Source organism: Corvus moneduloides, chromosome 13, assembly GCF_009650955.1.
Source record: "Corvus moneduloides isolate bCorMon1 chromosome 13, bCorMon1.pri, whole genome shotgun sequence".
NCBI classification, from domain to species: domain Eukaryota; kingdom Metazoa; phylum Chordata; class Aves; order Passeriformes; family Corvidae; genus Corvus; species Corvus moneduloides.
Genome location: NC_045488.1, coordinates 10,790,091 through 10,803,955, shown reverse-complemented (window position 1 = coordinate 10,803,955; position 13,865 = coordinate 10,790,091). Strand labels below are relative to the sequence as shown.

The window sequence follows — 13,865 nt, the reverse complement described above, 5'->3', positions numbered from 1 at the left end:
TATGACTGTAGGCTATGCTGATTAATAGTCATAGGTTTGGCTTAATAGAGAGGAGTTGGCTGAGACAGTCCAATCCAAGCTGAATTCTGATCCCAACAAATGCCCATATCCAGGAGCTGTTAAGGATTGTGCTTTTACTGCAGTCCAGTTGTTATTCTGTAATATTATAAACTGGGTCAGTGTTCTGCAGGAGGAGAAGATACGGCTTCTGTCAAGGAACCAACTTTAAATTGCTAGAAATGATGCTCTGAAGACAAGACCAAGCTGTATAAAACTCCCTCCTAAACCAGTTATTCACCAAAATAACCTCAGCAGGAGGATTGAAACTGGTTTAGAGTTCCCAGTGATGCTGCTCTGTGGCTTTCCAGCCTTTCAGTCCCCAGGAAACCATCCAAGGAAGGGTAAGTTTTTTCCTTCCGTTTGAGCAGAGCATGAGGAAGATGCGGTTCTAGTAAAACTGGGGGTGCTGAGCAACCATTTGTTTCTATGACTACATCTTTTCAGGACTTTCTGTAGAAATCAGAACTGGCAAAGTGGAATTGTAATCATATCTTTTATTGGGGAGTAATTAGCATATCTTGCATAATTATGTGAGCAGCATTTAGAAAGGGAGAGAAATTGTAAATGCCAGAGTGACAGTGCCTGCAGCTGTGACAGTATGGAGACAGGGGTTTGGGCCTGGACAGAATTTACCTTTCAGTACTGCTTGAATGTTTTACCTTAAATGGACATTCTTCATGGATTATTTTTTTCCTCAGAGTGGGCATGTTACATTATTCTTTTGCTGGATGTGAATCATAGTTTTCTAAATCATTCTCAGGTAAGCTCTTCATGCAAGTTATCACACACTTACCCTCTTGCATAACACCCAGGGAAGTTATCAGCCTAAATTTCTTGCAAAACAGGCAACGTTAATTTAAACAGTTGGGAGGATCACTAAGGCAACAGTAATAGAGGGTCATGGGAGTACCAAATAAACAGATGAAACAAGCTTTGCTTTTCATACGTAAAAAGAACATAAACATGCATGTGGCAGAACATCGCAATAGGTATAACAAATTGCACATTATGAGAAAATCACTCTCCCTAACAAAGATAGGAGAGTTAAAAGGATGGCACAGAGAGGACACAGACGTATGCACACAATCCTATTTAAACACTGGTTTTACTTCTCCTCTCCAAAATGAGCTGCTGAAAAGCCTTTTTGCAAACAGAAAGACATCCGAAGCTAGGATCAGTTCTAAGAGCTCTCCATCCTTTCACAGTTCCTGACCAGAGGAATTGTTTCTCTAGTCTTGTAAGTCTAGGTCAGCTCCTGATAAACTCCTGTCTCAGTCACACGAGATCCAATGCAATCAAACAAACCTCCCCAGCCTACCTTCCAAAGGTTTGTCCAGGAGAAGGGGGAGTTCCAGGGGTTGGGCGTAGTGCTGGAAACTTCTTTGGTACTGAACAGCCAGATGGGAGATGCTGTTGCAGAGAGACGCAGGTGAAAATTTTCACAATGTCTCCTCTGCTGGTAGAGTCCTAAAACAAGAGTGGGTCAGGTGTGAAGGACATGTTAGTGGGGGAATAGCCAATCCCATTTAATATGCACAGCCCCTAAGAAGATTAAATAGTATTGTATAGATTTGGGTCTATCTCTGAAGCCAACACCTTTGTCTGCTATCACAGGTTATTCTCAATGTGAGGGCAGGTGATTATCCCCTTCACAAACTACTGGATTGAAGCAGTAGCCGTGGACAAGGATCACCCTCACGGCACTGGCAGGGGGTAAATCACACATAGAAACACTTTTAAACAAGGCACATGGAGCTGCATTTTGAAGCATCTCCTGTGGCTGACAGGCCAGATACCAGACAAGCAGTTCTGCTGGCCTTTGCCACAGTATGTATCTACTTTGCAATGCCAGAGGGAGGTTTAAAACTTGTTGTCTCCTGGAAGAATTCCACAGGCCCTGTGCCAGGAGCACCAAGGAAGAGGGAGGGAGCAGGGACCTGCTGGGCACAGCAACCTGGGGATGGTTCTTGTGACTCTTCTGTGGCACTGATATGGTGCAGCTCCACAGGGTAGGAATTAACAACATCCCTGGCCAAGGATTTAACAGCCATAACAATCTAATCATCAGATTTTTCACAGGTGAATTAGAAAATTATGATTTGATTTTGGGTCCTTCATGCCAAGAAGGACACTGAGGGGCTGGAGCATGTCCAGGGAAGGGAACGGAGCTGAGGAAGCAGCTGGAGCACCAGGAGCAGCTGAGGGAGCTGGGGGGGGGGGGGGGGGGGGGGGTTCAGCCTGGAGAAAAGGAGGCTCAGGGGGAACCTTCTGGCTCTGCACAGCTCCCTGACAGGAGGGGGCAGCCGGGGAGGGGTCAGGCTCTGCTCCCAGGGAACAGGGACAGAACAAAAGGAGATGGCCGCAAGTTGCACCAGAGGAGGTTTAGGTTGGATATTAAGGAAAATTTCTTCACTGAAAGGCTTGTCCAGCATTGGAACAGGCTGCCCAGGGCAGTGGTGGAGAACCCATCCCTGTAGGGGTTTAAAAGCTGTATGGATGTGGCACCTGGGGACATGGCTTATGGTGGCCTTGGCAGTGCTGGGGGAATAGTAGGATTTGATGATCTTGGAGGGCTTTTCCAGCTCAACTATTCCGTGACTCTATGATAATTTTAAAGCAAACTGTTGTCTGAACACACAATTTCGGGAATACATCACTTTTGCACTGCAGTTTATTGCCTCTCGCCCCACCTCACTCCCACACGTATAGAACTGGGAGAAGGAGCCGCACTGTCCAGCCGGGATGCTTATCCATAAACCCTTCTCCACGCATAGCGGTTTATTTTACGTGGGCACCACATTCCCACATCATGGACATCCAACTTTTCCGCTTCCCGTGCGGTCTCAGCCCTCATGGGCTTCGTGAGGCGCGGCCCTTCCCGCCCGGGTCGCGCGTTCCGGGGGGACGCTTGCCGTGACGGACGCATGGCGGCGCGGCGGGCCGGGGGTGTGCAACAGCATTTCCCTTCCGCTGCCCTCCTCCCAGCCCGCAGCCGCCGCACAGCCCGGGCCATCCCGGGAGCGCTCCGGGGAGAGGCCCCGCTGAGGGCGAAGGGTTGTAGGGAGGGCTGGATCCCTGCCGGACCGCCCTCGGAGCGGCGGGGCTGCGCCCTTTCCCCAGCGAGGCTCAGCTCCTGCCGTCTCCAGGCCTTGCTCTGTACCCGGCTGGAAATGCTGTGTGGGGTTCACCGTGCATTCACTTAATCTGTGCTCAGTCCCACGTTTTGAGGGGGAAAAGGGTAATTGTCGCTTCTCCACGGGGTGAGCGTGAAGTGGCTCCACAACTACAGCTTTGGTAATGATTTGTGCCTTTTCCTCCCGCTGCAGGCAGGTGATCCCGGCTGATCCCGTCCGTGAGGGCGGCGGAGGAGCAGCTCGCCATGCCCACGGTGGTGGTGATGGACGTGTCGCTGTCCATGACACGGCCGGTGTCGGTGGAGGGCTCCGAGGAGTACCAGCGCAAGCACCTTGCTGCCCACGGGCTCACCATGCTTTTCGAGCACATGGCCACCAACTACAAGCTGGAGTTCACGGCCTTGGTCGTGTTTTCATCCCTCTGGGAGCTGATGGTGCCCTTCACAAGAGACTACAACACGCTCCAGGTAGGGAGTGTGAACACGAAAGTAATAAACTGTCAGCGTCTTAAAAAAATCAGCCAATTGCACCACCAAAGCACGGTGGAATTGTGTGATTTGGTATCATCTTGTGCACAACGTCTTGAATTGAGTGGGTTTCCCTTATTTTAAGGGTAGGTGAAATCAGTGTGTTTGAAACATTTTGCTATTTTGCAAATTGTACTTCTGCAGGTGAGCACTGGAGTGTGACTCGTTGACTTTAAAATGGGATGGAGGAAAGGGCTGTCTGCTGAAGCTCTACAAGTGGTTGGTTCTGTGATGGCCCTGTTTTTATGTGTAGTTGTTGGTTTGCTCCTGATAAACGATGCAGCTGACAGGATCATTTAGAAAGGCTTTGAGTCAAGTGATTTGGTAGAAAGAAGGTGCTGATGAGAGTGTGTAGCAGCGAAAACAGTGCAAGTGTGAGAGTAAGTGATTTTAGGCCTCACAGATGTGGTGGAAAGTTGGGAGGAGGAAATGGAAAGGAGAAAGTCCAAGAGGGAAATTTCACATGAATGCAGTAAGGCACTGGAGCCTCTGAATCCAGTAAAAATTGTACATTTATATCTGACCCTCATATTTAGGAGGAAATGACACATTGCTGTCACAGGGCACCATGGTTTAGATTTGTCCATTGGACAAAGAGATTTTAAAGGCTATTTTCTATTATGTTTGCAGTTTAGCAGCTGAGTGCCAGTGCATCCTCTCTGATTTATTTTCACTTCCCTAAGAGCTCACTGGAGGAATTTTGCAAGCCGAGAGCCCAACCAGGCTCCTTTAGCAAGTTCATCTCACAGCTGCACGCTGGTGATGCTGTGTTAAATGTGAGGTTTTCACTTTAGGAGAAAAGCTGGTTTATGGATCCAGATGCGAGTTTTGGGTTTGTTACTCTGCCAGAGTTTTTGTGAGACAAACTCCTTGTGGTCTCTGAATCTCTGAGGAGTTTGAGCTGCTCTTGCATCTGCGAGGATTTTCTCAGCTAAATGTTTCCCATTAGATACTGCCTCAGGTTTTCACCTTTTTAAGACATGGGAAGGTGTTTTTTCATTCTTAAAGAGCTGTGTTTATATTACAGTTCTTTCCACATCAGCTGTCATTGCCTCATGATCTCATTCATCATTTCTTACACCTTTCTCCCTTTTTATTTCTTTGTGTCACAATGGAGCTGTGTTACCCTGCAGAGCAAAGGTGCTGCCTTAGCACAGAGCCATGAGTGACTGTTGGGTGTCTTCTGGCAGGGATATTCCCCCAGCAATGACTGTGGTGTTTGTCTTTGCAGGAAGCCCTGAGTAACATGGATGATTATGACAAGACCTGTTTGGAGTCGGCGCTGCTGGGGGTTTGCAATATTGTCCAGCAGGAATGGGGGGCAGCAATTCCTTGCCAGGTATGGCTGATTTCACTGTTTTAAGTTGACTGCATATTTAGTTATCCCTGGCAGGGAGATTGGAACTTGGTGATCTTCAAGGCCCCTTCCAACCCAAACCATTCTGTGATTGATTGATTCTATGCCTGTGAGTTGCAGATAGAAATGTAAATGTAATTTGGAAGCTTGGAATACTCTCAGGCATGCTGGTGCTGCAAAAACACAAAGAATTAGTATTTTGGCTAAATCTGGAATATGAACAGAAGGTGTTCTTTATAAAAATATTCAGCAGCAGGAAAAAATGAGGCCGTTTCCTGCCCAATGTGTTATTGTGGTGCAGTGGATTATAAAATGTGGCTCAGGAGCACTGTTGTGCAGGCCTGGTGTTTGATGTGGATGCAATCTGCTGTCCCAGGAGCCCCACTTCATTTGGAAGGGGTGTAGTCACACATGCATGAACCTCTCCCCTCCAGTCCTTGATGGTTTCCAGGGCTTGTAACAATTCCAGCTCTCAACCAACAGCATGGGGCTGCACTGAGTGTGTTTTGATCTGACTTCTTTCCCAAATGAGTCATTTGCCATGCAGCTGCTCACACACTCCATTCAGCCCTCAAAGCTCTCAGCCTTCCAAATCTGCTGCCTCTTATGGCAGAGTTTGCTTTTAACCCTCGGTTTTCTGAGACACTTTATTTAAGTTCAGTAATTTTGCAGCTCAGTGAGCTGGGAAGATGCCTGAAGCAATATTCCTTAAGGAGAAAAAGGAAAGAGGCTTATTGGTTAGGCAGTGCTTCATCATCTAACACAGATAAAAGGCACCTTGGGACAGCAAAAAACATTCAAAGCAAAGAACAAGAAAGGTACGAAAACCAAGCAGAGATAGACCTCAACAATTTGGTCTCTCATTTGTGTCATGGCTCATTTTACTGGCACTTCAGGTGCTGGGGTGGTGAAGAGCACTGGGGAATGTACTGTGCAGTCTTGGAGTAGTGGAGAACATCACTGGTGAGCAACAGTTCTGAGGAGACTGCGAGAGAGACTGAGGATGAAGAGCGAATACAAATCTGGATGTAGCAATTACACATGGAGTTCCAATTGGATTTGATTTTCCTTACCTAGCAGCCAGAAATTCTGCTTGCAGTTGCCATGCAGCATTGAAGGAGCAGCTCTTTTACTCCTCTGGAAGTGATTGGGTCACAGCTGAGTGTAAATAATCCCATTATTCAGTGTAATCTATTAGGTTTCCACAAGGATTGACTCTGGATGTGCAATTGAACGGAAAAGTGTGTATTCTTGCTGTAGTAGTTCTGCTGCAAAATGTGAGCATACTGCAGCTGTATTTGCAGCAGAACAAAGATCATTAATACTACACTTTTTAAGGTTTCTGTGGCTTGTAGTGGAAGTTGAGTTGCTCTCCAGATTCCGCAGAAGAAATAGCTTTATCTTCCGTCTGAAAATTGACCTGGGATTCTTGAGTCCAACAGCAGCAGGCTGGTTTTTGGCTGTGTAGTCACTGTGCTTCTAGTGTACACTTAAAAATGAAATGTATGAAGTCCAAATTTTAGTGCAACTGCCTGACGCCAAGAAAATGTTTATTTGCTGTGCACACTTGTGTAAATCACAAGGGTTCAATCTTCAATTTCTCATTTATATGGGGTTTTTTCTGGAAGTTTTACTCAAAGTTCTTTGACCAGGTCAGTGGAGGAAATCCGGTGGGAGCAGGGATTTTCAGTAGGAGCACATGCTGCAGGAAGGCTCCTACAGTGTGTGGGTGTTCACGTGCCCCTTGCAGCTGGAAGTGTCTCACCTGTCCCCTGTCACTGCAGATTGTCCTGGTCACCGACGGCTGCCTGGGCATCGGCAGAGGCTCCCTGCGCCACTCCCTGGCCACTCACAGCCAGCGCAGCGAAAGCAACAGGTTCCCACTGCCTTTTCCGTTCCCATCCAAGCTCTATGTCATGTGCATGGCCAATCTGGAAGAGGTGATGTCTTATTATGATGTCTTTGTTGCATTGGATAATTGTTGGTCTTTTTGTTGCATTGGATAATTGTTGGTCTTCTCTGAACTAACAATCGGGTCAGCGCAAAACATGTGTTGATCTTCTTGTGCTTAAGGTTTAGTTGACATTCTGGTGCTTAGTTATTGGTGAAAGATAATTTAAGGTTTATTATTGCACTGTTATTATCTACTGCTACTGCATTATTATCATAATCTTTATAAATCATGTCAGTTTTTCCCTGGGGAATATTATGGAATTTTAATTTCTCCATTTATATTATTACTGCATTAATTACGTTGAATGCTTTTGGGGCTCTTCTTAATCTACAGTTAAATTCTTGAATAAATGACTTGTTGCAAAGATGCCCAGCACTTAAAACACAGTAGCTATATGTAGAAATGTGAGAGGGCAAAACTAAAGTCTCCAAGCCAGTGTTCAAGCCAGCTTCCCTTAGTTTTGAAGGAAAGGTGTCAATTTTCTTCCTCCTTTCTTTCTCTTGCAAATTTCAATCCCAGCTTTAAAAACCTTCACAGGAGTTAGAATTCTGCTGCATAAGCACTGTTTAAAAAGAAGTCTATTTGGCTAATATTCCTTAGATTAGGTTTCATTAACAGCATTGCTTTTGATTTGACTCCTGTACTCTCATGTCCTTCACAGAAGGGTTTTCTGCTTAGGTATCAATTAGATATCTCAACTTCATGGTCTCTGTCAAAGATGATCCTTTTGATTAAGCTGGTGGATTGAAGCACTGTTTATATATCAAAATAACTGGGAAAATATTTAAAATAAATCTTCTGTTTCTGATAAGTAATAAGAGAACATTGCCTGGGAGACAAAGAATGTTGGTTTATTTGGAAAGGAGAGAGATAACAAAAAATCACGGGAGCATCCAGTCAGATGCTTTTTGCTGTGTTGTGCATATTTTCATTAAAAATACTGGTTAGTACAAAAGAGGATAAAAAGATCACTCAACAAAAATATTTCCCTTTATTTTTTTGTAGCTTCAAAGCACAGATTCCTTAGACTGCCTGGAACGGCTCATTGATTTAAACAATGGGGAAGGACAGATTTTCACCATTGATGGCCCCCTGTGTCTGAAGAATGTGCAGTCCATGTTTGGGTGAGTACACTTGTAGATAACAGGCCTTTGGGAATGTTCCAAGTTAGTATCTTGAAAGGAAAACAAATATAATAAGAAATCTGGTGATAGGAGATGTTCTGATTAAACTCTTTTTAAAAATTATTTTATGATCTTGTTAACTGTAATTTCATCTTGGCCTTCACTGGTTATGGTCAATACTTATTTTAGTCATTGTAACCAAACCATAGCATCTGTTTAGGCTTGGCAGGTAGAACACAGTAATTTCCGTAATTATTGTTCATTTGCCATCAGTGGGATAATGCTGCTTTGTTTCATAATTTAGCAACACTAGAACTATTGAATTAACTGTAATTATAAAAGGTTTGGGAGCTAAGTTAGTGTGCTTTAGACAAACTATTTTCATTTTATATGTATTATGTTTTCCTTAATAACTCTGTTTTAGAAAGCTAATAGACCTGGCTTATACACCATTCCATGCTGTCCTCAAGTGTGGCCACTTAACATCTGATGTGCAAGTATTTCCCAGACCAGAGCCTTTCATTATAGATGAGGAAATAGACCCCATTCCTAAAGCAATTAATACAGGTAACAAATCTTTGATTGCTTTTTTACTAAAATCAATTTGATTTCTGCCTGTCTCGGTTTTGAAAGACAGGTGTCTGCTAGGGAAGGCAGAGGCCCCCCTTGAAGTGGCAGATATAACCCCTTTTCCCTCCAAGTTATTATATTTTGAAATCAAGAGCCTTTAGGCGAAGATGTGGGAAATAGGAATAACAGTTCTTTACTATATATATATATATGTATATAACCAGTCAAACAAAACAACAACAACTATGGCAGTAACAGCAATCACAAACCCAGTGCCAGCCCTCTCGGCTGTCGGGCCCTTTCCCCTCGGGTGCAGTTCCGCTCGCAGCCGGCAGGGGCGCTGGCGGCTCCCGGTGAGCAGGGCAGGTGCGATGGTTCCCCCGCGGCTGCAGGGGGCGCTCCGGAGCGAGCTCGGGACACACGCGGCACCGGTGCCCTAGGATCCCGGGAAGGATGGAACAAAGGCTTCACAAACCGCTGGGCAGCCGATCCCGGGCTCTCAGGAACAGCAGGCTGGAACGGCAGGGACGAACGCAAATCCCGGGTGGCAGACGAGATGTATCCAGATGGGAAAAACCCACGGAGGCCCAGGCAGGCAGGGCGAGCAGGGCTACAGCGTAGCGAAAGCTCGAAGCAGCAGCGGAGCAGGGCAGCCACAGCCCGGTCTCCAGCAGGGCAGGGAAAGCGGCTTTTGGGGTCCCGGCGTTGTTTCCAGCAGGAAGAAAGAACGGCCAAAAAGAAAGAAGCAGCAGCTCCTTTCTCTGCAGCTTCTCTCCCCGGACGCTCAGAGCGAACTGACCCCACACCCAGGTGTAGACAAAGGAGTAGCCAGGTCCGCCCCACTCCCCTTTTGTCTTTCTTAAGTACAGCTATTTGTCCCCTAGCAACATGCATATGGGAGAAAATTCCTTTAACAGAGAAAAAAACAGACTAAACTAAAACCCCAACACTGCCCTTTCACTACCACCTCTCATCCTGTGTAGTTTTGCTTCATCCACTTTGTCTCTGCAAGGATCGGTCACTGGCTGTGTAATTTTTTGGTGTATGCGTGACACCAGGGGACAAAAATATCATCCTACTTCATCCTTGTGTGCCTGGAAAAAGGACTGGAGTAGCACAGAGGCACTTTCAGAACTCAGGGTGCCAATTTCTAGGGGTAGAGACTGGAAGACAGCCACAGGCTGCTTTCCATGAACACCCTCATAAGCTTCAGGGAGGAGGAATTATTTTTAAAAACAACTGTGCAAAGAAAAACCTTCCCAGCCCTCCCATTAGTGGACACAGCTCCCATGGGCAGCAGGTATTTGGTTTTTCTCCTTTGGAATTTAGAAGACAGCAATGGATTGTGTACAGGGTAAATATCAAGGTGCCCAATTCTGTAATTGTTCATCAGCACAGCTTGTGGGCAGCAGTATGTGTATGCTGAAAGTCATGTTCTCATCTTCAAAAGTTGTGTGTTTTATGTATTTCTAACTTATTAACACCTTTACACCAGTTGAGTTTGGGTTCTCCTGTGCTAGCTGTTGTCATTGCTTCAGAGAACCTGGTGGTGTAAGAAGTGGTTATGTTAAATTGACTCTGAATGCACTTCAGCTTTTTCCAAATATGACTTAAACTGTCTTAAATCGGATTAAAAATCTGTTGTTTCCCTGCAGATCTAGAAATTGTTGGGTTTGTAGATATTGCTGACATTTCCAGCCCTCCTGTCTTGTCCAGACACTTGGTACTGCCCATTGCACTTAACAGAGGTGAGCAATATGGGTTTATTTCAGCAAAAACTACTGTAAGCTTTCCTTGTAATGTGGTTTAGACTGGAAGCACAGGTTTTCTGCTTTATCAAAATACCAGATGTCATATTTGTGTGAATGCATTAAAATTAAAACCTTGACCACAAGCTCTCTTATTTTGCATACTGTGTTCTTTGGGAAGTTCATAGAGGGACCAGGGTGCTAACAGCATCATTATTAATAGAACATGCTAAACTTACAGTTTGGAATAATAACGAGCCATGAAATATGTGGTGCAAGATGAATATTTAATGTCCTTGAGTACAATGCAGTGGAATATTTATGTATCATTATTGTGCCACTTCGCCCAAGCAGTTCATTCTGCAGCTGTTTGTTCTACGAAAGTATTAATTAACTCTTGCAGGCGGACAGTAAAGGGTAGTGTCATGGAAACAGAGCTCGTGTGTTTGAATTTATTCTCTTGTTCTCTCTTTGTTTGCTTTTATTCTTCCCCAGAAGGGGATGAGGTGGGACCTGGGATCACAGATGACACTGAAGATGAGAATTCAGCTAATCAGATTGCTGGGAAAGTCCCCAACTTCTGTGTTTTATTACATGGCAGCCTGAAAGTGGAAGGCATGGTGGCTCTCGTCCAATTGGGGTATGGAGCTGGATGTCTGCCTGAAAAATCTCTTACTTTGCTCATTTAGGCTTTATTTATAAATTAAGCTTATTTATATCTGTATTCTGTGCAGAACTCTGCACTGCTAGACAAAGCTGTGCATTTTTAATTGGAGATTTGTTTCTGTCAGTACAAATTGCAAACATTGAGCCTCCACATAGGGAGAGGGAGGCACATTCTAGGCAGAGAGGTGGAAGTTTTTAAGCCTTTGTGGATTTGCTCTTTCCCCCAGGCCAGAGTGGTATGGAATGCTTTATTCACAAGCTGATAGCAAGAAGAAGTCAAACCTCATGATGTCACTCTTTGAACCTGGTCCTGAGCCCCTCCCATGGCTGGGGAAGATGGCACAGCTTGGCCCCATTTCAGGTACTGGTCACTCCTCTGAATAACTCTTACACTCAGTGTTGTGTGAATGATCTTGCCAATTCTTAGTTGCTAAGTCTGTATTTTCTTTTTTCTCCCAGATGCAAAAGAAAATCCTTATGGGGAGGATGACAATAAGAGCCCTTTCCCTTTGCAGCCCAAGAACAAGCGCAGCTACGCTCAGAATGTCACTGTCTGGATCAAACCCAGTGGCCTCCAGGTAATGATCCAGGTTCTGCTGCTTTACCTGGAGCAGCAGGAACCATCTTAGCAGGAATTGCAGTCTGTGCATGTCTTGCCCATTTAATGTAATTGCTTTATTGCTTTTCTTTCAATTTTATAAACACTGCCTCTTTACAATGTCATGATTAAAATGCAATCAGAAAGCATAGCTTGTTTAATGAGAGCTGTGTCTCCAGTGGAGCATCTGGCTTGGTTTATTGGATTTAGTATAATTACCAGTTATGTTTCAGCCTTTGTGAGCTGCAGTCTTGTCAATGGTCAGGATAATTTATCCATAAAGAGTTGGGGGTTGTTCTGCAGCTTCCTCCAGAAGCTGCCACGGTTTTTGTATTTTTTTTTCCTCTTTTCTGCAGACAGATGTACAGAAGATCTTGAGAAATGCAAGGAAACTCCCTGAAAAAACACAAACCTTCTATAAAGTGAGTAACATCCAGGCTGGCCTAAGTTTGATCCATAGTGATGGTGGTGCATTTGACAGAGGAACCACCCTGTGTGTTCTGTGTGGGCTTGTGGTGCTCTGCAAAAGCTTAGACTGGTTAGGTGAGACAAGGGGGCTGATTTCCATGCTCTGCCACCACATTTTCTGGCAGGGTGGCAGAGATGTGTCATGTTTACAAGTGCCCCTCATGACCCCTGCTACTTCTGTGCTGTTGTCCAGGCAGAAATAAACTGAGGGATCAGAGAGCAATAGGAACGCAGATGTCATTCTGAGTCTGAAAATGTCTCTTCCATTTTATCTACAAATGAAGCGTAGAAACACAAAACTCCAGGCACATTTGGCCACACCATTATAATCCATAACCAGACTATAGCTGGAGGTAATTATTCCTCTTGCAAGCTTAGTGCTGAAGCAGTTTGGTATTGCAGCCTCCAGAGACTTGAAGAATGAATACCCTGCCTAAGTGCACATAAGCACTGTTCAGTTTAGAGGGAAGAAAAATCAATGTATCTGCATTTTACTGGACACTGCAGTTAAAGACAGCAGTCAGTCAGTGAAGCCTGAGCTGGAGCCCTGCTGGGACACAGACAAAGCAGGCAGGTACAATAGCCGAATGCACAAAAGGAAGAAGTGGAGATTTATAGGAAAGGATCAAGGGAAAACCACTGTTTAGTTGTGTCACTATCATCGTCAGCCCTGAAGCATTTTCTGTCTGTGAGCAGCAGTGTGAGTAACGTCACCTTTACAAACAGATATAAGAAACCCAGGTTTGATGTCAAGGCTTGAAGTGGCTTTAAAAGGGGTTTTGTGTCTTTGCAGGAGCTGAATCGTTTACGCAAGGCAGCTCTGGCCTTTGGCTTCCTGGAGCTGCTGAAGGGCGTGGCAGACATGCTGGAGCGGGAGTGCACCCTGCTCCCCGACACCGCACACCCTGATGCCGCCTTCCAGCTCACACATGCAGCTCAGCAGCTCAAAGTGGCAAGTACTGGAGCCTCAGAATATGCTGCCTATGATCATAACATTGCTCCTCTGCAGACAGATTTTTCCAGTAGCAGCACTGAGAGAATGTGAAGTCTCCATTTTGGGAGCTTCTCTAGATTAGGGCTCAAGTGGTTCAAATTTTCTTCTGTTTACTTTTTAGGGCCTGTTCAATCACTGTTTTAAGAACTTCCTATCCAAACAGGGAAGTTTTGCATCAGTGCTCTCTAAACAAACGTAGCTCGTTTATGGTGGCTTTAGTCAGACCTGGAAACTGTGGAAAGTGTCCCAAAGCCAATGATGGTGTTGGATGATGGGTGGAAGTTATTTGGTACGTGTGACGAGAAAAAAAAATGCCGTTGTAGGCAGCTCTTGGCTTTTGGCCCCCCCAAAATGCAGTTACTATGTAACTGAACTCACTGGTGAAAGTATCCTAAAAGGCAGCTACTATATTTTAAACATCAACTTGATTAGTCCAAAGAAAAGGTGTGAGAAGCACCCTGCAAGATCACATACAGAGCTGATATTGGGGTGTTGGCCCTGACTTTAGGCCCAACTTGACAGTCTGTACTGAGCGTTATCACTTGCATTGCAGTGCTTATGCTTGTGACAGTAACTTAATCTTGGGACACGTGGTTGTTTGCATAATACAAATAAAGAGTAATTCTTCATAAAAATTTAAGTTGGATTTGTTCCATTTTCATAGC

At 45.0% G+C, this 13,865-nt stretch overlaps 1 protein-coding gene across 1 annotated transcript; it reads left to right on the top strand.

Moving 5' to 3' along the window:
• Positions 1–2,995: 2,995 nt before the first annotated feature.
• On the top strand, positions 2,996–13,840 carry INTS14 (integrator complex subunit 14). The gene is made up of 12 exons (XM_032123083.1): positions 2,996–3,298; positions 3,387–3,661; positions 4,953–5,060; positions 6,863–7,018; positions 8,038–8,156; positions 8,581–8,723; positions 10,382–10,474; positions 10,970–11,114; positions 11,368–11,501; positions 11,600–11,718; positions 12,095–12,160; positions 13,000–13,840. The coding sequence occupies exons 2-12, from the start codon at positions 3,440–3,442 to the stop codon at positions 13,249–13,251; spliced, it is 1,557 nt and encodes a 518-aa protein (XP_031978974.1). The 5' UTR covers positions 2,996–3,298; positions 3,387–3,439; the 3' UTR covers positions 13,252–13,840.
• Positions 13,841–13,865: the final 25 nt, after the last annotated feature.